This window comes from Rhinoraja longicauda, chromosome 20, assembly GCF_053455715.1.
Source record: "Rhinoraja longicauda isolate Sanriku21f chromosome 20, sRhiLon1.1, whole genome shotgun sequence".
Taxonomy (NCBI): domain Eukaryota; kingdom Metazoa; phylum Chordata; class Chondrichthyes; order Rajiformes; family Arhynchobatidae; genus Rhinoraja; species Rhinoraja longicauda.
In genome coordinates, this window is record NC_135972.1 from 7,026,358 (window position 1) to 7,052,360 (window position 26,003).

The 26,003-nt window shown below is 47.4% G+C and overlaps 1 protein-coding gene across 2 annotated transcripts in view; it reads right to left on the reverse strand.

Annotated features, from left to right (window-relative positions):
• LOC144603532 (protein bicaudal D homolog 1-like) overlaps nt 1-26,003 on the reverse strand; it is a 159,180-nt gene that overhangs the window by 58,057 nt on the left and 75,120 nt on the right. For both annotated transcript variants that reach the window (XM_078416859.1, XM_078416858.1), the window contains exon 3: nt 3,773-3,925. In XM_078416859.1, coding sequence (XP_078272985.1) covers nt 3,773-3,925 — 153 coding nt within the window. The remainder of the gene's footprint in view (nt 1-3,772; nt 3,926-26,003) is intronic.

The window sequence follows — 26,003 nt, forward strand, 5'->3', positions numbered from 1 at the left end:
GTGGATTAGTGTTAATGTGCGGGGATCGCCGGTCGGTGCGGACTCGGTGGGCCGAAGGGCCTGTTTCCGCACTGTATCTCTAAACTAAACTAAACTAAACTAAACATTTAAGGGAAGAAACCACGTAATGGAACAGGAGTTGGTAATATATTTGACAGCCATGAAGAACATTGATAGCAACATATTAATTATTATAGTCAGAATTACTGCGGCACCTCAATTAATCTCTCACTAAATTACAAGGCCCGGAAGCAAGGACTGGAGAATTAGCAGTCAGCGTATTAAGTGTAAAAATGCTGCACTCATTAATTTTTTTAAAACAGTAGCTTCAGAATGCAGCATATGTGGAACAAGAGACGATCTACATATTATTTGTGCCTTCGTCCCCCGCATATTCACAGTCCCTTCAGAATGGATATATAACACACAAAGGGGACGTCTGAAAAGATTTCATTCTGACCTTTGGTGTCCACCAATCCCACGTAATCCACAATTCAACCTGCATCCAGAAATGCAAGGCTTAAAACTACAGGTCTGAGCAGCGATAGCTAAGTGTATCAGTGCATCCTTTGGTAAAGGTCGAGCCCAGCATTTTGTGTTCTGGACAGCAGGGACGTGAACACCAATCACCATTATGATGGAATAGATCGGACAGCTCCTGAGTTCGACTTTGGCAAATTGGCCTAAAAACTGACTTATATTGAGAAATTCTCAATTCACTCCACAATTTATTGTTAAATAATAATAATCTAGATATTACCCTGCCCTTCCACGAGCTGGGATAGTAACGAAATGAAATATTCAGTAATTAATCCCTGAAGACATAAATCTGCAGTATTTAACCACTTAGACAGCCTCGATTTATGCCAGAGATAAGATCCAGCCAGTGATTTATGCCAGAGATAAGATCCAGCCAGTGATTTATGCCAGAGATAAGATCCAGCCAGTGATTTATGCCAGAGATAAGATCCAGCCAGTGATTTATGCCAGAGATAAGATCCAGCCAGTGATTTATGCCAGAGATAAGATCCAGCCAGTGATTTATGCCAGAGATAAGATCCAGCCAGTGATTTATGCCCGAGATAAGATCCAGCCAGTGATTTTTTGGATTAAGGGATTTTTTTTTTACACTGCCAAATATCACTGACTTTGCAATTTTTTCATTTCAATTTTAGATTTCCATGCATTCTGGATTATTTTAAAGACAGCTTTATTTTCTTTTCCTTTATTCTATCTTCATAAGTTCTAGGAGCAGAATAGGGCCATTCAGCCCATCAAGTCTACTCCGCCATTCAATCATGGCTGATCTATCCTTCCCCCTCTCAACCCCATCCTCCTGCCTTCACCCCATAACCTTTGACGCCCTTACACAATGTACAGTTTATTCTATTTAAAAAATAATATTACCTTTTTTTATAATAGACTAAAACAAATAAAACATGGATGAGCCACTCTTCGGAGATGTGTTACATGTATTACTGAGTTACTCCAGCAATTTGTGTCTATCTTTACCTAAGTGCCTTATGCTTTTATTGCTGATTAAAGTACTTAAAGGCAATGCTTGCAGTTAGATTAGAGCTCCTGGAAAAAATAACACATTTTGTCTGTTCTGAAGGTAGTTTTGTTGGTATTTAAATTTCCTCTCAATTTCTTTTACTGCTGCATAAAACTGAATCTCAGGCCTGTTTTATTTGCACTGAGCTGCCGGAAGAGTCTTACTGCATCAAAAAATGCAACACCAATTTCAGGATATCCTATGGATAGTTACTGAAACCCCTCCATGTGCCCCCCTGTCTGGTGAATACGTTAATAAATTATAGGAGCAGAACTAGGCCATTCAGCCCATCAAGTCTACTCTGCCATTCAATCGTGGCTGATCTATTTCCCCCTCTCAACCCCATTCTCCCAATGATAGTGTATTTAACACACACACCAACAAACCCTTCCACCCCCACCCCCACAACCTGACCTAGTGTGTGGGGAGAGAAACTGATAAAGAGGAAATTATTATTTAACAATAAATTGTGGAGGGGAATTGAGAATTTCTCAGAAGCAAATTTACTTTGTCTCCTGGGTAAGACTTTAATTATGTTCAATATTTTAATATGAGCACTTTGGTTATCTTCCTTTAATAAGTGTACCTGATTGACGTACTCAGCTACTGCACACTGCCACTGCGGGCCTCGTCTAACGAGGAACTAATGTTGTTCAATTAAAAATAAGGACAAAGGATTCTCATCAAAGGATGGCTGCAAATCTCACCGAGGCCCTGTCAGATATTCCTTCAAATCCCATCACTGTCAGATATTCCACATCATGCTTGAGTTGGACATAAGTGATCGGAGCAAAATTACACCATTCGGCCCATCAAGTCCACTCAATCAAAGCTGTCTACTCTCCCTCTTAATCCCATTCTCCTGCCTTCTCCCCACAACCCCTGACACCCGCACTAACCAAGAATCTATCTATCTCTGCCTTAAAAATATCAATTGACGGCCTCCACAGCCTTCTGGCAATGAATTCCACAATGGACTCTGCCTAATTGTGCCTGCACCTATTCAACCATTAAAAAATATCACATCTCACTAGAACAAACTAATAGCCTACATACTTCATAAATGTAAAAACGACTGAAAGACATCAGCGTTTTTTTCCCCTGACCTATCTGCATAATCCAAATTTTAAAATGAGATAACATAAGCTCATAAATTCATTAAGAGTAGAATTAGGCCATTCGGCCCATCGAGTCTACTCTGCTGTTCAACCATGGCTGACCTATCTTTCCCTCACAACCCCATTCTCTTGCCTTCTATCCATAACCTTTGACACTCTTACTAATCAAGAACCGGTCAATCTCTGCTTTAAAAATACCCAATGAAGGTTTCCAAAGCCGTCTATGGCAATGAATTCCACACAGTTCATTGCTGAAGCAGTGTAGTTTTCTGCACCTCAAAATGGATAATTCATCTTGTAAAAATCTGCATAATTATAGTTTATTAAACCCTTACCCTGTTGAACGCTCAGAACAAATGCTGTGCGTGATGCTTTAAGGGTTAATAAATTACAGTCCTTTATAAAACCGTGCCTCTAGTCCCATGGTTCACAGACTACACCACTGCGGTCGGTCCATGCAAGGTTTTTCTGTAAGTGCTGTGGACCTTCAACCTGCTAACTCTGCAATACGCTGCGATTTATAAAATGAGCAGGCTAAAAGTTAATATTTGGATACAGATACACCATGACCTGACCAACACGTGCAAAAGAAAATCAGGAAAAAGTTCACAAGAGAAACTGAGGTGCGGCTCTTTCAAGGGCGGCACGGTGGCGTAGCGGTAGAGTTGCCGCCTTACAGCGCCAGAGGCCCGGGTTCGATCCTGTCTGTACGGAGTTTGTACGTTCTCCCCGAGACCTGCGTGGGTTTTCTCCGAGATCTTCCGTTTCCTCCCACGCTCCAAAGACGTGCAGGTTAATTGGCTTGGGATAAATGTAAACTGTCCCCAGTGTGTGTGGGATAGTGTTAGTGTGCGGGGATCGCTGCTCGGAGCGGACTCGGCGGGTTGAAGGGCCTGTTTCCGCGCTGCAACTCTAAACTAAACTAAACTCTACCTGGACATCAGCGAGTAATGACACTTGAACCCGTTACGTGTGCTCTTTGAGAAAGTAGAATGGATCTCATGGTCTCTTTCTCTGTCAAAGTGATAGGTGTGGCATTCTACCGCTTATTGTTCAGGTTGTTGGCAGCGTGTAATGAACCCCCAGCTGCAGCACGTACCTGGTTTTGCTTGAGGGTTGAGACCAGCTTTTGCAGGGTGATGTTCTCCTCTTCCAGCTCCGTGTAGTCCTGCAGGAGCCGGCTCTCGCGGAACTTGTACTCACGGATCTCATCCTTCGTCCGTATTCGCTGCAGTTCCAACATTTCATTGTTCTGAGGAGGAAATAAGAAAGACGGCTTACAACCCAGTGGTACCATCCAACCACAACCAGAGAGCAGTACAACCCATTAGTACCATCCAACCACAACCAGAGAGCAGTGCTCAACCCAGTGGTACCATCCAACCACAACCAGAGAGCAGTACAACCCAGTGGTACCATCCAACCACAACCAGAGAGCAGTACAACCCAGTGGTACCATCCAACCACAACCAGAGAGCAGTACAACCCAGTAGTACCATCCAACCACAACCAGAGAGCAGTACAACCCATTAGTACCATCCAACCACAACCAGAGAGCAGTACAACCCAGTGGTACCATCCAACCACAACCAGAGAGCAGTACAACCCAGTAGTACCATCCAACCACAACCAGAGAGCAGTACAACCCATTAGTACCATCCAACCACAACCAGAGAGCAGTACAACCCAGTGGTACCATCCAACCACAACCAGAGAGCAGTACAACCCAGTAGTACCATCCAACCACAACCAGAGAGCAGTACAACCCAGTAGTACCATCCAACCACAACCAGAGAGCAGTACAACCCAGTAGTACCATCCAACCACAACCAGAGAGCAGTGCTCAACTACTATCCATCTCTTTGATGACCCGCGCACTATCCTTCAGCGGACTTTGCTGGCTTCACCTTGCACTAAGTGTTATTCCCTTATCATGTATCTTTACACTGTAAATGGATTGATTGTAATCATGTATTGTCTTTCCGCTGGCTGGTTAGCACGCAACAAAAGCTTTTCACTGTACCTCGGTACACGTGACAATAAACTGAACTGTATAAATATTGATTTCTCTAACTTCAAGTATCTCTTGCATTCCTGCGTCTCTCTGTTCCACCCCACCCAAGTCGTACCAGCTTCAAAGACGTATTGTTGAGTCTCATTGTCTGTAACTCGTTTGCACCTGGCCCACAGCTAACAATGGCCTGTTTCCTTTATCATCGTTACTTTTTTGGATATCTTTCATTCACTTGTTCTATATCTCTCTACATCACCGTCGATATCTCTCGTTTCCCTTTCCCCTGACACTCAGTTTGAAGAAGGGTCTCGACCCGAAACTTCACCTATTTCCCCAGAGGTGCTCCAGAGACAGGTTTGGAGGGATATGGACCAAACGCGGGCAGGTGGGGCTAGTGTGGCTGGGATATGTTGTCCGGTGTGGGCAAGTTGGGCCGAGGGGCCTGTTTCCACACTGTATCACTCTATGACTCTATGCTGTCTGACCCACAGAGTACTCCAGCATTTTGTGTCTATCAACATCTGCTGTTCCTTCCTGCACAAGCCATAAAGATAGATGAGTGGCTTCAGTCAATGTCGTCAGCTCTTGCCCGACTGAGGCAATGACTTTGATAAACTTCCTTGTCGCTTCGGGAATTGTGGGATTACACGGGGAACCAGCGAGCACTTTGGTCAGGCACCACTGAGCCTGCAGAAGGGACCAAGCCTGAAACATCACCCATCCTTTTCCTATCGATTCTAGGAGCAGAATAAGGCCATTCGGCCCATCAAGTCTACTCCGCCATTCAATCATGGCTGATCTACCTTTCCCTCTCAACCCCATTCACCTGCCTTCGCCCCATAACCCCTGACACCCGTACAAATCAAAAATCTGACAATCTCCGCCTTAAAAATATTCTTTGAAGAAATTTTCTTCTTGAAGAAAAAATGTGGCCGGACACAAATGCTGAGTTACTCCAGCACTTTGTGTCTATCTTCGCTGCAAACCAGCATCTGCGGTTCCTTTCTACACACCACTTTGGTCACAATGGTTTTGATTGATCAATTGGACGACGCAGCTTGGAAACAGGTCCTTCATCCCACCGAGTCCATACTGACCATTGATAACTTGTTCACACTAGTTCTATGTTATCCCCCTCATCTGTTTCGGTCAGCTTCATGCCAATCAATGTTCTTTCCTCGGCCAATGTTTAATCTGTCTTGAACAGTTGAATGTAATCTTTTCCAGGATGTTTTTGTTTAGATTAGTTTAAGGATACAGCATGGATCAGGCCCTTCGGCCCACCAAGTCCGTACCGACCACCAATCACCTGTTCACGCTAGTTCCGATATCCCACTTTCCCACCCACTCCCCTGTAGTTTTCTGCACCTCAAAGTGGATAATTCATCTTGTACAAAACTGCTTATAATATTATAAGTTTGCATTATTCTTGTTTGTTAAACCCTGACCCTGTTGAATACTCAGAACAAATGCTGTGCGTGATCCTTTAAGGATTAACAAATTGCAGTGCTTTATAAAACGGTACCTCTAGTCCCACAGTTCACAGACTCTACACCACTGAGGTCCATTAACCCACAAACCCGCACATCTTTGGGATGGGGGAGGAAACCGGAGCACCCGGTAGAATCCCACACCGTCGCAGGGAGAACGTGCAAACTCCACACGGACAGCACGCGAGGTCAGGATCGAACTCGGGTCTCTGGCGCTGTGAGGCTGCGGCTCTAACAGCTGTGCCACCGTGCTGCCAGTGTCTCATGGACACTTTCTGTTGGCACTACCAGCACTTGGTGGATGACAGTCCATAATTCTGTGTGTGTTTCCGCTGTGAACCTTGCCTGGAGAGTACAGAGGGGTTGCAATTCCTCGTTATTATCAACGGGGGGAAGCACAATCATCCACTCACCCCATCCCACATCTACCAGAGGGGGATAGACTGCACCACGCGCCACTTTCCAGGGGAGATTATGAGCCATGGAAAGTATTTGCTGTTAAAAATACATTTCTGTATCACGAATCAATGATCAGAATAAATAAGCGAACCTGATGTAATGAAATTCCATACCAGACACTGGAATAAAACATTGCCACTTATGCCTTCCAGTGAAGTGATATAACACATCAGGCTACAGTGATAGACACAAAGTGCTGGAGTAACTCAGCAGGTCAGGCAGCATCTCTGGAGAAAAAGGAATTGGTGACATTTCGGGTCAGGACCCTTCTTCAATCCTTTATCGAGTCAGAAGAGGTGCCCATCCTTTTTCTCCAGAGATCATAACATCTTAGTGATAGGAGCAGAATTAGGGCATTCGGCCCATCTACTCTGCCATTCAATCATGGCTGATCTATCTCTCCCTCCTGACCCCATTCTCCGGCCTTCTCCCCATAACCTCTGACACCTTTTTCAGATTAGTTTAGTTTTTTAGTTTAGAGATACAGTGCGGAAACAGGCCCTTCGGCCCACTGAGTCCGCGCCGACCAGCGATCCCCGCACACTAACACTGTCCTGCGCACACTTGCGACAATTTTACACATACACCAAGCCAATTAACCTACAAACCTGTACGTCTTTGGAATGTGGGAGGAAACCGAAGATCTCGGAGAAAACCCACGCAGGGTCACGGGGAGAACGTACAAACTCCGTACAGACAGCGCCCTTAGTCGGGATCGAACCCGGGTCACCAGCGCTGCAAGCACTGTAAGGCAGCAACTCTATCACTGCACCACCGTGCCACCTGTACTAATCAAGAATCTGTCTATCTCTGCCTTAAACATATCCACTGACTTGACCTCCACAGCCTTCTGTGGCAAAGAATTCCACAGATTCACCACCCTCTGACCAAAGAAATTCCTCCTCATCACCTTCTTAAAGGAACGTCCTTTAATTCTGAGGCTATGACCTCTGGTCCTAGACTCTCCCACAAGTGGAAACATCCTCTCCACATCCACTCTATCCAAGCCTTTCACTATTCTGTACGTTTCAATGAGGTCCCCCGTCATTCTTCTAAACACCAGCGAGTACAGGCCCAGTGCCGACAAACGCTCATCAGAGGTTAATCTACTCATTCCTGGGATCCCTCTTGTAAACTTCCTCTGGACCCTCTCCAGAGCCAGCACATCCTTCCTCAGATATGGTGCACAAAATTGCTCACAATATTCCAAATGCAGCTTGACCAGTGCCTCATAGAGCCTTAGCGTTACGTCTCTCTGTTTGTATACAAGCCCTCTCGAAATAAAACCAAGCATTGCGCTTGCTTTCTTTACTCCCACTGCTGGCTCCGATGCGAGATGCTGCCTGACCCGTTGAGTTGCTCCAGCCCTTTGTGTCTATCTCTGGTGTAAACCAGCATCTGCAATGCTTTGTTTCTACATTGACACCACAGTGGTCCTCAGGTAAATGCATTTTGATGATCATTCTTTTTAGCCATCATTAAAGATTGATTAAGATGATCTTGTGGGCAAAAACACGTATAATTCATTTGGCAAAGGACCAGAGAAGTTCTCCCTTTTGGAACTAAAAGAACATGGCGCAGCGGTAGAGTTGCTGCCTTACAGCGAATGCAGCGCCGGAGACTCAGGTTCGATCCTGACTACGGGCGCCGTCTGTACGGAGTTTGCACGTTCTCCCCGTGACCTGCGTGGGTTTTCTCCGAGATCTTCGGTTTCCTCCCACACTCCAAAGACGTGCAGGTATGTAGGTTAATTAACTGGGTAAATGTAAAAATTGTCCCTTGTGTGTGTAGGATAGTGTTAATGTGCGGGGATCGCTGGGCAGCGCGGACTCGGTGGGCCAAAGGGCCTGTTTCCGCGCTGTATCTCTAAAAAAAATTTTTTTAAAAAACATCTTGCGTATAATTGTGAACGAGGACCAAAAGCAAATAATACTCTGATGCTTCCAAAAGCCAGGATTAAGACCATTGCTCCAGTTCAATGTTTAGTTCAGTTTATTATTGTCACGTGTACCGAGGTACAGTGAAAAACGTTTTTGTTGCATGCTATCCAATCAGCGTAAAGAATACACATGAGTACAATCAAGCCATCCACATTACAGACGCAGGATAAAGGGAATAACGTTCAGTGCAGAATAAAGTCCAGCAAAGTCATATTAAATAGTTTGAAGGTCTCCAATGAGGTAGATGGGAGGTCAGGACCGCTCTCTGGAGGATGAGAGGACTGTTTGGTTCCCTGATAACAGCTGGGAAGAAACTGTCCCTGAATCTGGAGTTACCTGAAGAGCAATCTGAATTATTGACACAGAGCTGTGTGATAGTTAATAACTCGGAGAAGAGTGGAGCTCGTGTCCTGTGATTACGTTGCATTAGACCACTCTGTCAATACATAGATAAATGGTGGACACAAAATGCTGCAGTAACTCAGCGGGACAAGCAGCATCTCTGGAGAGAAGGAATGAGCAACCCCAAACATCACCCATTCCTTCTCTCCAGAGATGCTGCCTGTCCCGCTGAGTTCTTCCAGCATTCTGTGGCTATCTTCAGTGTAAACCAGCATCTGCAGTTCCTTCCTACACATCGATGAATGTTGTCTGTCAAAGACTATGAGCCCTGATTACTGGACCAAGGGCCTGGTTGACGTAATCACCACTCTCTCCTCCTCGCTGTAGTGTCAGGGTTAAACTAACAATTTCAGCTAAAATGTGAAATGGAGTTATCAGCTCGGCTAGCAGCCCTACATTCCACCGCCTCTCGGGTACAAGTTTCCATACGCGTTATCTCCTCACGCCTGTGGTCATTGCCTGTGAACGCAGCCTTTCCCGGGCCATTCCATGGGAGAGCGTGACGTTGGCAAACACAACACAGCAGCAATAGGTGGGTCAACCACCCGTGCCCCCCTGCCCCTAGTAGCGCAGAAACGTTGCACTCAAGGGGGGGTAATGACTGGCTCGGGGAGGGGGCACTGACGTGGTCTGCTCTGATAGGAAGTGCCATAAAGGATGGTGTTGGGCACCCTTTCAGAGAGAGAACCTCAGCCTGGGACCGTGTCGCGAACGGTGACTGGCGATCTTAACCGAGACATCCTGTGGCATGCTCTGATGAGTTTGCCAGTGCCTACAGGTTTACGTGAGTGTATGTAGTAATACACTGCGGTGTGCTCCAGGTTTGCCAGTGCGTGCGGCTTTACGTGAGTGTATGTAGTAACATACTGCGGTGTGCTCCGGGTTTGCCAGTGCGTTCAGGGATATTCGAGGATACGTGAGTGTATGTAGTAATACACTGCGGTGTGCTCCAGGTTTGCCAGTGCGTTGGGCTTTAGGGGAGTGTATGTAGTAACATACTGCGGTGTGCTCCTGGTTTGCCAGTGCGTGCAGGGATATTCGAGGATATGTGAGTGTATGTGCCTTATTTAGTAGTGTAATATATTACTGAGTGAATCAAACTGTTATCTGAATCCAGTGATTTCATATCATATATCTACAGCCGGAAACAGGCCTTTTCGGCCCTCCAAGTCCGTGCCGCCCAGTGATCCCCGTACATTAACACTATCCTACACCCACTAGGGACAATTTTTACATTTACCCAGCCAATTAACCTACATACCTGTACGTCTTTGGAGTGTGGGAGGAAACCGAAGATCTCGGAGAAAACCCACGCAGGTCACGGGGAGAACGTACAAACTCCTTACAGTGCAGCACCCGTAGTCAGGATCGAACCTGAGTCTCCGGCGCTGCATTCGCTGTAAAGCAGCAACTCTACCGCTGCGCTACCGTGCCGCCCTGATTTATCCAACACAACACTCGCTTAGGGAGAATTTTCTAAATTTGCCCGTCTTACCCGTCTCCCCCTCTTTGCTTCTAGTTTGCCAGCTGGGTGCACATACACACATCCCACTGTTCCATTATTTGGTCACTAGGCGCCACTTTAGTTGGCTTTCTCCTCAGTGTCTAGTGTGGCTGAAAGACAAATGTTGCAGCTACAAAGTGCACTTTGATGCCAATTTCAAAGTTTACTGTAGGGGGTCAGAAAGATTCAGCAGAGATGCAAGTTCAGCCAACAAACCACTCCTCCTCCTCCTCCTCCTCCTCCTCAGAAGTTTTCTCCGGGTGCTCCAGTTTCCTCCCAAACTCCAAAGCAAGAAGCTTTTCACTGTACCTCGGTACACGCAAACAAAACTAGATGTGCAAACACTGCACAGACAGCACCCGAGGTCAGGATCGAACCTGGGTCCAACTGTTTGACTCCCTGCCTTGCAGTTACCAGCTTGTTGGCCTTAACTCAGAGGGTCAGGCAGCACCTCCGGAGAACATGGATAAGTGACGTTTCAGGTCGAATCTTTCTTCAAACGATACATTTGCCTCCTTCGATAGAGATGCTGCCTGACCCGCTGAGTAACTCCAGCACTTTGTGTCTTCTATTGTAAAGCAGCATCTGCAGTTCTTTCTATTCCTTGCTTCTACAAACCACTCCTCGGCCTCTCTCTTGACGAGGATTAACACTCATCTTTTGAAAGAACCAGTAAATAACAAAAACATTCTTTTCAACAATAATAGCAATTTAATCCAATTCAGTTTTCACGAGCAATTCAATCAATTTTTTTATCAATAAGATAAGAAAACAACAAGCGCACAAGGTCGGTGTCAGAGACTATTGATAAACTGGTGCTAAGAAATGTGTACAGAATACGATGTGTCGCTATTTGCTGAATATTCAGCCTTGGGCTGATGTAAAGTTAGTAGGTGAGGAGGTACAGATGCCTGGTCCCACACCACCAGATTCAGGAACAGCTACTTTCCTAGGTTCTTGAACCGACCTGCGCAACCCTAAAACACACACAAAAAGCTGGAGTAACTCATCGGGACAGGCAGCATCTCTGGTTAGAAGGAATGGGTGACGTTTCGGGTCACGACCCTTTTTCAGAAGAAGGGTCTCGACCCGAAACGTCACCTATTCCTTCTCTCCAGAGATGCTGCCTGTCCCGCTGAGTTACTCCAGCTTTTTGTGTCTAACTTCGGTGTAAACCAGCACCTGCAGTTGCTTTGTGCACTACCCTAATCCTCCCTCACTAACGTAACACTACCTCCTGCATGGTCGGTCTGATACATGGACGTATTTTCCAATTGTGTTTGGCACCGATGTCTTGTTTCATTGCACAGGGCTTTTCTTTCCACTGACTTCTCGAAATGCTGTGTAATTTCTGCATTCATTATGTTTTTCGGAACACGCTGCCAGGGGCGGTGGTGGAGGTAGAAGCAAAAGTAGCATTGAAGAGACTTTTAGATAGGCACTTGGATATGCTGGGAACGGAGAGATATGGATCACGTGCAGGCAGAGGAAACTATTTGGCATCATATTCAGCACGGACATTGTGGGCCGAAGGGCCTGTTTCTGTGCTGTACTGTTCTATAAAAACATGCCGTGCACACAGATTGGTGCTGAACAACACCCTGATACTCTGTACATACTAGCACTCTGTACACACTGACATGGTACACACTGACACACTGTACATATTAAAGACACTGTACACGCTGACAAACTGTACACACCAACACACTGATTAGGGCTGCCAACTGTCCCATATTAGCCGGGACATCCCGTACTTTGGGCTAAATTGGTTTGTCCCGTACGGGACTGCCCTTGTCCCGTATTAGGCCCGCGGGCCGCTGTAGGCCGGGACAGTGTAGGCTCACAGAGTGTGTTCGGGGAGCGGGGCCAAGTGTGTTAGCCTGACAGAGGTTGCGTTGCAACCCACCTCCCGGCCCGGGCAGCCGCCATTGGTGGAGCGGGAGCACGTGGCCGCTGGCTGGGTGAGGTCACGTGGGGCGCGGGGCGGTGACGTCACCTTGTCCCGTATTTGGGAGTGAGATAGTTGGCAACCCTAACGCTGATACTCTGTATACACTAACACACTGTACACACTGACACTGTACACACTGACATGGTACACACTAACATTGTACATACTGCCCCTGTACACACTGATCAGTACTGCACAACACACTTACACACTGCACACACTAACACACTGTACACACTCACACTGTACACACTCACACTGTACACACTCACACTGTACACACTAACACACTGTACACACTCACACTGTACACACTCACACTGTACACACTCACATTGTACACACTCACACTGTACACACTCACACTGTACACACTAACACACTGTACACACTAACACTGTACACACTAACACACTGTACACACTAACACTGTACAACACACTGTACAACACACTGACAGGCTGCATTTACAGGTCATCACTACTAGAGGGCACACTTTCTGTCCGCACCGCACCATGCATGCTGCAAACAAATGAGCAATCTGTGAACTACATCTATGAACATAATACATTGAATATCCACCCCTCAGTGATCATGGCACCACAAGACACACGGGTGCTTGACAGCGCGTTGCTGGTGGGACAGAGTGCTGACGGTGGGCAGACTACTGGAGTGTACACGTGCCTGTGACTGACACTGCAGCAAACACTGGCAGCCTGCTCCTCGCCTCCTGACAGCCCTGCCGAACATGTTCACTGTGAGCTTCACTGAACGTCGGTGCCACAGAGCTGGTGGGCAGTGTGTCTCTCGTTGCTCGGCGTTAGAGAATGCCGACACAGTGCGTAGCTCTGCAGCTACTCCACAGTCCATCAGCAGTTGCACAGAATCAGAATCAGAATAACCTTTATTGTCATTAAAAAAAACAAATCTTTTGCACGAAATTCCGTTGCCCACAGTCCAACAATAAGAGCAATAAAAACAAGCAATAACACACACAATCACAAACCAAGACAAAACAAACAAACAAACAAGAACCATCCATCACAGTGAGTCTCCTCCAGTCCCCTCCTCACTGTGATGGAAGGCCAGAATGTATTTTCTCTTCCCCTGCCATCTTCTCCCGCAGTCAGGCTGTTGAAGTTGCCACGTCGGGGCGGTCAGGGCTCTCGACATTGAAGCTCCCGCCGGGCGGAGAAAATCCCGCGGCCGTTTCCAGGCCGCGCTGGGCGGTAAAAGGTCCGTGTTGGGCCGACCCAAGCCCCGCGATCCGAGGGCGGGTGAAGACGCTGCCGCTGCCGGAGCTTCCGAGTTCGGTCCCCACCTAGGGCAGGGCCTGCGAGCTTCCGATATCCACGCGGCCCTCGGCCGGAGCCTCCGAAGGCGAGTCGCAGCCGCTCTCGCAGCGCCACAACAACCTCCGAAGGCAGCCAGCTCCGCAGGTGGTAAGTACAGTCCGGTCCATGGGCCCAGCGAACCAGAGCCTCAGGTGGTCCCAGCTGGAGGCCGCCAGCACCAGGTGTTTGGCCGATGGTGGCTGGAGGCCTCCAGCTCCAGGCGTTTGGCCGATGGTAGGCCGCAGCGGGAACGGAGACACGACCCAGAGAGAAAAGGTCGCGTCTCCGTTCGGAAGAGACAATTTTACAGTCCCACCCCCCCCCCCCCCACACATAGTACACAACCGCAAAAAACTACATCACATCTAAACACTACATCACATCTAAACAAGACAAAAAACAACCAAAAACACCAAAGACAAACGGACAGAAGGCATCGACAGCCTTTCAAAGGCATAGAGCTTTGACGGCACGCTGATCACTACTGCGAGTCCACACCTCACATTTCTCATCCCTTTGTTTGCCAAATGCCCGCAGGCACGCTGTGGCCCGGCCACACCTCAGTGCTCAGCTACTGCTACAAACTGCCTCAATGGGTCTGCAGCTCATTATTCATCCATGGTCTGCACAGCACTGCTCAACATTACAATCACAGCCCAGCCCGCGCTGCACAATGCAGGGGGTAATCCATATATATCATCGGCAGCAATGCCACACAATCCATTCACTGTTCACTGCTGATCAATGGTGCAGAATACAGCGACAATTTGGCCTCATTATCATCGGGCCTTTACCACCGTATCTCACTGCCTGTCTGCACGTCACAGTGCAGCAGTAATCTGTGCTTCCCCACTCAACAACATTTTCGAAGGCATTCGCAGGCTGCATGCCACATACCAACTGTGCTGCAGGTTCGATCCTGACTACGGGTGCTGTACTGTAAGGAGTTTGTACGTTCTCCCCGTGACCTGCGTGGGTTTTCTCCGAGATCTTCGGTTTCCTCCCACACTCCAAAGACGTACAGGTATGTAGGTTAATTGACTGGGTATATGTAAAAAATTGTCCCTAGTGTGTGTAGGATAGTGTTAGTGTGCGGGGATCACTGGGTGGTGCGGACTTGGTGGGCCGAAAAGGCCTGTTTCCGCGCTGTATCTGAAATATGAATATGAAAATGCTGGAGTAACTCAACAGGTCAGGCAGCATCTCCGGGGAACACAGGTGACATTTCGGGTCAGGACCCTTCTTCAGACTGACTAGCATTGAAGACGAGTCTGGTTTACACTGAAGATAGACATTCACAAGTTGGTGATGGGATCCTTCAGTTGCCTGAAGAATAGCTGATACAGACTGATACAAGAAAGATCCCAATCCAAACGTCACCTATTCATGTTCTCCAGAGATGCTGCCTGACCCACTGAGTAATTCCAGCATTGTGTGTCTTTTCATGGTAAACCAGCATCTGCCGCTCCTTGTTTCTACATTTAATGGTATCTTCATCGTTGTAAGAAGATAACTGCAGATGCTGGTACAAATCGAAGGTATTTATTCACAAAATGCTGGAGTAACTCAGCAGGTCAGGCAGCATCTCAGGAGAGAAGGAATGGGTGACGTTTCGGGTCGAGACCCTTCTCCAGACCTTCATCGTTGCTCATCAATGCTACACAATGTATTCACCACCTGAAGCTGACTGCCTGTCCGTACCACAAGGACAGTCCACATCTCACTGGTCATCAGTAGCACAGTCACATCGGCCCTTCATCCGCACTGGTGATGTGAACACAGTAAAAACCACCACTGCCATGGTACACACCACCACTGCCATGGCACACACCACCACTGCCATGGTATACACCACCACTGCCATGGCACACACCACCACTGCCATGGCACACACCACCACTGCCATGGCACACACCACCACTGCCATGGCACACACCACCACTGCCATGGCACACACCACCACTGCCATGGTACACACCACCACTGCCATGGCACACACCACCACTGCCATGGCACACACCACCACTGCCATGGTACAGAAGACACAAAGTGGGTCCCTGCAGCATCCCTGGAGAACATGGATATGCGACGTTTCGGGTCGGGCCCCTCTTCAGACCATGTGCATCAACCTATTACCCGCGAGGCTTTGACCTGTCCCTCCTCTCGCCCAGCTTTCCTCTCCCAACCCCCCTTACAGTCTGAAGAAGGGTCCTGACCTGAAATGTCACCTGTGCATGTTCTCCAGAGATGCTGCCTGACCCGCTGAGTTACTCCAGCACCTTGTGTCTTCTTCTGTGCGACGGCAGTGATGGTTGTCACCAGTGTGGTGGAAGGGCCAATGTGTTTGTACAACTAACGAATAGTGAGTCTGAAGAAGGGTCTCTACCTGAAACGTCACCCATTCCTTCTCTCCAGAGATGCTGCCTGTCCCGCTGAGTTACTCCAGCTGTTTGTGTCTATCTTGGCTTTAAACCAGCGTCTGCAGATCCTTCCTACAGATTCATAGAACACACTGACAGTTTCACACTGAGTGTGGGGCCGCAATGCACATTGACTGTACGATTCACAAACCATCAATGCAAGAGAACTCAACGCTCACGCATGCTGGAACACCAATGTACTCTCTCTTCACACCTCACCAGTCATTAATGTTGCAGAACTCCCTTTTCACCTCACTGATCACAACTGCTGCCAAATGCATACCTGTCCGCAGGTGACTGTGAGCGCATGTTGCAAGTTGCATTGACGGCCGCATGGCTTGGTGCAGCTGTACTGCAGAGCACATTATCACACTGGGTACATCGGTGTTCAGCAGTGGTGTGCAGCGGCTGGCAGTGTGTGCCTCACAGAGCACCAGTGGCCATCACTGCCAGGGCTACATGAGGAAGCTGCCCTTCACTGCTCCACACTGTTAGATCATGTTGTAGATGCATGTCACAGATCCACAATATCACAGGAGACATGGTGTTGGAACGAAACAGCAGATGCCGGTTCAAACCGAAGATGGACACCAAATGCTGGAGCAGCCCTAAATGTCACCCATTCCTTCTCTCCAGAGATGCTGCCTGTCCCGCTGAGTTACTCCAACATTTTGTGTCTGTCTGACAGAAGACATTGCTGATCTGTGTTGTGCCTCTCGGATCTAAGTACATTATTACTCGTTAATGCTGCAATCGAGGACTAGTCTCACCCCGGTCACTCCCTCTTCTCCCCCCTCCAATCAGGCAAGAGGTATCGAGGTGTGCAAAACACTCACCTCCAGATTCAGGGACAGTTGCTGTTATCAAGCAACTGGACCACCCTTTCACCAACTGGAGAGTGTGTCTATCTTCAGTATAAACCAGCATCTGCGGAACCTTCCGACACATCAAGAGAGCGGAGATAGACACAAAATGCTGGAGTAACTCAGCGGGACAGGCAGCATCTCTGGAGAGAAGGAATGGGTGACATTTCGGGTCGAAGAGTCTCGACAATAAACTAAACAACCCATTTACACTCTGCGTCTATATGATAATACAAAACGTATTGACAAGACCGCGTTGCAGAATGATGATCTGAAGTCCATTAATCACCAGTGCCACACAAAGTACTGATAGATTGTCTGTAGCTCATTAATGTGACTGATGGCATAACCACCTGGCATATGATCATCAATGCCACGGCAAACATCGATAGCCCACCTCCCATCACACCGACAGTTACTGACTCACTCCACAACATTGCTATGGGATGTTCTGACAGTGGCCGCATGCGTATCAATGCCACTCGACACACTGAGAGAGTGAGCCAGCCTTATGGCATCTCCTGTCTAATTCTCACCAGAGAGCAGTCCTCAACTGCGTGCGGCACGGTGGCGCAGCGGTAGAGTTGCTGCCTCACACCGCCAGGGACCCGGGTTCCATCCTGACTACGGGTGCTGTCTGCACGGAGTTTGTACGTGGGTTTTCTCCGGGATCTCTGGTTTCCTCCCACACTCCAGAGACGTACAGGTTTGTCGGCTAATTGGCTTCCGTAAATTGTAAACTGTCCCCAGTGTGTGTGAATAGTGTTAATGTGCGGGGATCGCTGGTCGGCGCGGACTCGGTGGGCCGAAGGGCCTGTTTCCGCGCTGTCTCTCCAAACTAAACTAAAAAAAACTAAAGATCGACAGTCACACCACCATAGAGTGATACAGCGTGGAAACAAGGTCAACGGCCCAACTTGGCCACACCCACCAACACGTCCCATCTACACTAGGCCCACTTGCCTGCGTTTGGTCCATAGCCCTCTAAACCTATCCTATCCATGTACTTGTCTAAATGTTTCTTAAACATTGGGATAGTCCCTGCCTCAACTGCCTCCTCCGGCAGCTCGTTCCATACACCCACCACCCTTTGTGTAAAAAAAAAGTTACCCCTTGGGTTCCCATTAAATCTTTTATCCCTCACCTTGAACCTATGCCCTCTGAGTCTCAATTCCCCTACTCTGGGCAAGAGTCTCTGGGCATCTACCCGATCTATTCCTCTCATGATTTTGTACACCTCCGTAAAATCACTCCTCATCCTCCTGCGCTCCAAGGAATAGAGTCTCGGCCTACTCAACCTCTCCCTCCAGCTCAGTCGACGGTACTCAAGATTGGAAGAGGCACTGGCAGTCTGCAGACCAATGCTCAAGTGTGTGGCAACTATGCACACATTATGAATGACAATGCAGCAACATGCAGCAATTGCCGGTGCCATACAATGCATTGACAGTTCACTAGCAGCATTGTCGTCATGCACCTCGACAGCAATTTGCACCTCATGCTTCGTGAATGCTGCACTCCTACTACGCACATTACCAATGCTACCGAATGCGTTGTGCAGGAAGGAACTGCAGATGCTGGTTTTCACCGAAGATAGACACAAAGTGCTGGAGTAACTCAGCGGGCGGGACAGGCGGCATCTCTGGAGAGAAAAGGAGTTGGTGACGTTTCGACTCCTCAGCCTGAAGAAGGGTTCCGACCCGAAACGTCACCTGAGTTGAGTTTAGCCGAGATTAGTTTAGTGTCACATGTACCGAGGTACCGTGAACCTACTCCTTCTCTCCAGAGATGCTGCCTGACCCAGCTGAGTTTCTCCAGCTTTTTGTGTCTATCTACCGAATGCATAGTCAGTCCATCCACCAGTACTGTCACAAGTTCTCAAGTTATAGGAGTAGAAATAGGCCATTCGGTCCATCGATTCTACTCCATCATTCAACCATGGCTGATCTCTGCCTCCTAATCCTATTTTTCTGCCTTCTCCCGATAGCCCTTGACGCCCGTTCTAATCAAGAATTTGTCTATCTCTGCCTTAAATATATCCACTGACTTGGCCTCCACAGCCCTCTGTGGCAATGAGTTCCACAGATTGAGTTCCACACTCCTTTCTAAAAGAGCGCCCTTTAATTCTGAGGCTATGACCTCTGGTCCTAGACTCTCCCACCAGTGGAAACATCCTCTCCACATCCACTCTATCTATGCCTTTCATTATTCTGTAAGTTTCAATGAGGTCCCCCCTCAACCTTCTAAACTCCAGCCAGTACAGGCCCAGTGCTGTCAAACGCTCATCGTAAGCTAACCCACTCATTCCTGGAATCAAAGGTACACATAAAATGCTGGAGTAACTCAGTGGGTCAGGCAGCATCTCGGGAGAGAAGGAATGGGTGACGTTTCGGGAGACCCGAAACGTCACCCATTCCTTCTCTCCCGAGATGCTGCCTGACCCGCTGAGTTACTCCAGCATTTTATGTATACCTATTTTTTTCCTACGCATTCCTGGAATCATTCTTGAACATGTGACAATAAACCAATCTCAGCTAAACTCAACTCAGGAGACGTTTCGGGTCGGAACCCTTCTTCAGGCTGAGGAGTCGAAACGCCACCTCAGTCAGTGACCCGCTGAGTTACTCCAGCACACCTTCGATCTTAACCAGCATCTGCAGTTTTTTTCCTACACTTTCCTGGAATCATTCTTGTAAACCTTCTCTGGAGCCTCTCCACAGCCAGCTCATCCTTCCTCAGATATGGGGCCCAAAGAAGGTTTAAATTCACATCTCATTGCTCATCAATGTTGAGACACGCTGATCGTTGGTGACGCCATGTTCACAGTCCACAGATCACATTGTGTCAAGGAGACATGCAGAGTATTTGCACTCCCAGCTCACTGGTCGTGAGTGTTAAAGAAGCATCTATATCTCACCAATCAATGCAGTGATTGTCTTTGCATTTTTAATCAATAATACCAAGCACATCACCACTCACGGCCCATTAGTGCCCCAGAACACACCAATCACCAGAACTCCCCTGATCTGCAAGGTCAACAAACACATTGACATTGTAATTGCCTTGAGAATAAAAAGCTGGAGGTCAAATGGAACAGTGTCCTCCCCTCTCATTCTGTAAACACAGTTTACTGCAGAGTATTTTCCACGCAGCCAGCAAGACTGCACAACCAGCACGGTGGCGCAGCGGTAGAGTTGCTGCCTCACAGCACCACAGACCTGGGTTCCACCCTGACTACGGGTGCTGTCTGTACAGAGTTTGTACGTTCTCCCCGTGACAGCATGGGTTTTCTCCGGGAGCTCTGGTTTCCTCCCACACTCCAAAGACGTACAGGTTTGAAGGTTAATTGACTTCGGTTAACATTGTAAATCGTCCCGAGTGTGTAGGATAGTGCTAGTGTTTGGGGGGGGAATCGCTGGTTGGCGCGGACTCAATGGGCCGAAGGGCCTGTTTCCATGCTGTATCTCTAAAGTCTGAAGTCTAAAGTCTATACCTTGCTCCATATAATTCGCAGATACTGTGAGCCTTAGGCAGTCCTAGAACAAACCCTGCCTTTCTCAGGAAGAGATCTTTACATTTACCATAGAAACATAGAAACGTAGAACTCAGCACCGAGCCTTGCGGCACCCCACTAGTCACTGCCTGCCATTCTGAAAAGGTCCCGTTAATTCCTACTCTTTACTTCCTGTCTGCCAACCAGTTGTCTATCCATGTCAATACCCTACCCCCAATACCATGTGCTCTAAATTTGCAGACTACTCTCTTGTGTGGGGCCTTGTCAAGTGGTAGAGTTCCAGATACACCACATCCACTGGCTCTCCTTTATCCATTCTACTTGTTACATCCTCAAACAATTCCAGATTAGTCAGGCCTGATTTCCCCCTTCATAAACCCATGCTGACTTTGACCGATCCTGTCACTGCTTTCCAAATGTGCTGATATAACATCTTTAACAATCGACTCAAGCATCTTCCCCACTACTGATGTAAGGCTAACTGGTCTATAATTTCCTGTTTTCTCTCCCCCTCCTTTCTTAAAAAGTGGGGTTACATTGGCTACCGTCCAGTCCACAGGAACTGATCCAGGCTCGAGAGAACCTTGGAACATGATCACCAATGCATCCACGATTTCTAGGGCCACCTCCTTGAGTACTCTGGGATGCAGACAATCAGCCCCTGGGGATTTATCTGCCTTCAGTCCCAACAGTTTACCTAACACCATTTCCTGACTAATGTGGATTCCCTTCGGTTCCTCCCTCCCACTAGATCCTCGGTCCCCTAGTATTTCTGGGAGATTGTTTGTGTCTTCCTTAGTGAAGACAGACCCAAAGTACTCGTTTAACTGTTCTGCCATTTTCTTGTTTCCCATTAAAAATTCACCTGTCTCTGATTGTAAGGGACCTACATTTGTCTTCACTAATCTTTTCCTTTTTACATATCTAAAGAAGCTTTTAGAGTCAGTTTTAGAGTCCGTTTTAATTTTCCCCGCAAGCTTTCTTTCGTGCTCTTTTTTCCCCCTCTTAATTAACCCCTCTGTCCTCCTCTGTTGAGTTCTAAATGTCTCCCAGTCCTCTGGTTTGCTGTTTCCTCTGGCCAATTTATATGCCTCTTTCTTGGATTTGGCACTATTCCTGATTTCCTTCGTTCCCCGTTTTATTTTTTCGCCAGACAGGGATGAACAATTTTTGGAGTTCATCCATGCGGTCTTTAAATCTTTGCCATTGCATCTCCACCGGCAACCCTTTAGAACCCTTCTGAATTAGAAACCTTTGGACACAGGATGGCAGATTGAACGTACACCACCCTGCCTCAAGATTCGGAGTAAGTGGTGGAAACGTCATTGAGCACCTTAAACAGATGGTGCATGTTCAATTGCATCGAGACCCAAGGCGTTAGATGCAATTGAAAATGCATTTGATGATTCATCGTGCTCCAAGGCTTTTCCACCGATCGTTCTGCAGTTGCGCCATTGTTGCTCGAAGGGCAGGGGAAAACTGAATCCAGACCCTGCCTGGGTCTCTGGATAGACACCGAGTGCTGGAATAACTCAGCGGGCCAGGCTGCAACTCTGCAGAACATGGATAGGTGACGCTTCGAGAAGTGTGGCATGGTGGCGCAGAGGTAGAGTTGCTGCCTTACAATGCTTGCAGCGCTGGTGACCCGGGTTCGATCCTGACTATGGGCGCTGTCTGTACAGAGTTTGTACGTTCTCCCCGTGACCGCGTGGGTTTTCTCCGAGGTCATGATCTCGGAACGGGGTACCGATTGAGAATGATCAGCCATGATCACATAGAATGGCGGTGCTGGCTCGAAGGGTCGAATGGCCTCCTCCTGCACCTATTGTCTATTGTCTATTGTCTATTGTCATCGATTTCCTCCCACACTCCAGATACGTAGAGGTTTGTAGGTTAATTGGCTTGGTAAATGTAAAAATGTAAAAATTGTCTCTAGTGTGTGTAGGATAGAGTTAATATGCGGGGATCGCAGGTCGGCGCGGACCCGGTGGGCTGAATGGTCTGTTTCCACGCTAAATCTCTAAACTAAACTAAACTAATTGTTATTTATAACCGAGCGTGTGCCAGTGATGTAACTGCTGTCTCTACTGCATTGAGCCCTGTCCACCTCTTTAATGCCAGTGCCTTGATTGCAGCTGGAAACAACGCCTTATTTAACTCCCCTGTCGTTGCTGGCCTTACACCGGGCATGTCATACTTCGCTTGGGCAGCTTACAGCCCACTGGTATGATTTTTGATTTCTCTATAGCCCCTGCATCCCCTCTCTCTCCATCCCTCCCCCACCCAAGTCGCACCAGCTTCTCGTTTTCACCCAGCTAACAGCCAACAACGGCCCGTTTCCTTTATCATCGTTACTTTTTTGCATATATTTCATTCAGTGGTTCTATATCTCTCCACATCAACGTCAATATCTCGCGTTTCCCTTTCCGGTTGACATCTCCAGTCTGAAGAAGGGTCTCGACCCGCAACGTCACCGATCCCTTCTCTCCAGAGATGCTGCCAGTCCCGCTGAGTGATCCCAGCATTTTATGTAAGAAAATAACTGCAGATGCTGATACAAATCGAAGGTATTTATTCACAAAGTGCTGGAGTAACTCAGCAGGTCAGGCAGCATCTCAGGAGAGAAGGAATGGATGACGTTTCGGGTCGAGACCCTTCTTTAGGGTCTCGACCCGAAACGTCACCCATTCCTTCTCTCCTGAGATGCTGCCTGACCTGCTGAGTTACTCCAGCATGTTGTGAATAAATACCAGCATTTTATGCCATCACTTCCCCTTCCCACCCACCGGGTCGATAGTTCTGAGAAATGTCCCAGTCAGAGTTGGCAGGCAGGAACGCAATTATGCCTAGTTGTACTGATTTGCAGGCTGATTCCTGGGCATGGCTGCCTTTATACTACAATTAATGTGGATACAGAACAGGCCAAATCACAGTGAATCCCACTTATTAGCAAATCTCAGGGACTTCTCTTGAAGACCACTTCACGCCTTTGTTGCCTTGCTTCAACAAGAATAGCTCACTGAATAATTCATCCCTTGGCCTTGCATGTATGAGTAAGAATGATTAGTTTAGTTTAGAGATACAGCGCGGAAACAGGCCCTTCAGCCCACCGAGTCCATACTGACCAGCGATCCCCACACACTTACACTAGCTTACACACACTGGGGACAATTTACAATTATACCAAACCAATTAACCTCCAAACCTGCACGTCTATGGAGTGCTTTTGGAATGCTTCTGAAGGAATTAGTTATTGGAGACCCACGGACTATCATTGATCGGACTTTACTGGATCTTATCTTGCACTAAACGTTATTCACATTATGCCCTTTATCGTGTATCTGTACGCTGTGAATGGCTCGATTGTAATCATGTATTGTCTTTCCGCTGACTGGATAACACGCAATGAAAGCTTTTCACTGTACCTCGCTCGGTACACGTGGCAATAAACTAGACTCAACTAAACTAGACTATTTTTTTTCAGATACCAATTTAAAATGTCAGGTACTTACATACCTGAGATGAAGTTTAGCTCGAATAAAAAACAATGAGAATGCAAATAAGGAAAATAGATTCAATTGGAAAGATAAACTACAGGGATAAGGTTGGAGTTGTTATTCATCAGAAATGTACACAGTGTTGTAAATTGTGTTGTAGTATTGCAGTCTATTGTAGTCACTCCCTCTTCTCCCCTCTTCCACCAGGCAAGAGGTACAGAAGTTTGAAAACGCATACCTCTAGTTTCAGGGACAGTTTCTACCCTGCTGCTATCAGGCTGACCTCACGGGGGATTATGCTTCTGTATGGTGATAGTCTGGCTCAGCTGTCTGCACAGAGGCATTTCACTGTACCGCAGTGCACGTTATAGTAAAGAAACCATTGAACCATTGAAATGTTAACTCTCTTTCTCTCTCCACATTTGCAGCCTGACCAGCTGACTATTTCCGTCTTTTATTAAACCAACTTCACACAAAGTGTGGTGGGTGTGTGGAACAAACTGCCAGAGGAGGTAGTTGAGGCAGGGACTATCCCAACGTTTAAGAAACAGCTCAACAGGTACATAGATAGGACAGGTTTGGAGGGATGTGGGCCGAACGCAGGCAGGTGGGACTAGGTGGGCCGAAGGGCCTGTTTCCACACTGTATCATTCTATGACTCTAACTTATATAGACCATGTTGCAATCCTCCTCCGTTGAAGTAGAGGAGATTGAGTTGTGATGTTAATAATTGTCAAGCGTGGATAATAAATGTCACGTTAACTTATCGCATTAATTAGTGCACTTTCCCAGATTAAGGAGATGAGACAGAAACTGCAAATTAAAAATCAATATGCAATCCAGGAGTCTCATATCTCAGAGGCAAGTGGATAATGAGTCTGAACTGCTGCTGTTTGGTCCCAAACCATGATGGTCTTCTTCACCCAAGATGGACGCTGGATCCGAACCTTCCCATCATGGCTGTGAGCTCCAGGATAACATTAGTCTGACGAAGGGTCTCGACCCGAAACGTCACCCATTCCTTCTCTCCTGAGATGCTGCCTGACCTGCTGAGTTACTCCAGCATTTTGTGTCTACCTTCGATTTAAACCAGCATCTGCAGTTTTTTTTCCTATAACATTAGGGCTGTTGAGAAATACACCTGGAAAGCTGAAACCTGAAGAAGGGTCTCGACCTGAAACGTCACCCATTCCTTCTATCCAGAGATGCTGTCTGTCCCGCTGATTTACTCCACCATTTTGTGTAGAACTAGTGTGAACGGGTGATTGATGGTCGGCGTGGTCGTGGTGGGCAGAAGGTAGACACAAAATGCTGGAGTAACCCAGTGGGTCAGGCAGCACCTCTTGAGAAAAAGGATGGGTGGCGTTTCGAGTCGGGACCCTTCTATCTACACACAGTGGTCCGAAGGGCCTGTTTCCTCGCTGTAAATCTAAACACTAAAACTAAAAAACAATGACACCAAGTGCTTGATAACAGTAGGGAAGGAGCTGATCAAATATATCATACATGGATCCAATTGGTTCAAACTCAAGTACAATAGATAGAGCAAAGGTGAAGAGAAAAGAGATTTAAAAGAGTAGAACGATCGTATCGGATGGTAGTAGATCCTTCTCTGGGAAAGAACATGCAGGGAGATGCTACCTATGTGACGTTACACAATTACTAAATATTTTGACAAAAAAAGATCTCTTAAATGAATTGGCACAAAGCGCTGGGGTAACTCAGCGGATCAGGCAGCATCTGTGGAGAACATGGATAGGTGACGTTTCGGGTCGTGACCCTTCTTAACTTTGATAGAGCTTGGCATGTTAAGTTTAATTTATTGTTTATTGTCACGTGTACCGAGGTACAGTACAAGTGAAAGAAAATAACTGCAGATGCTGGTACAAATCGAAGGTATTTATTCACAAAATGCTGGAGTAACTCAGCAGGTCAGGCA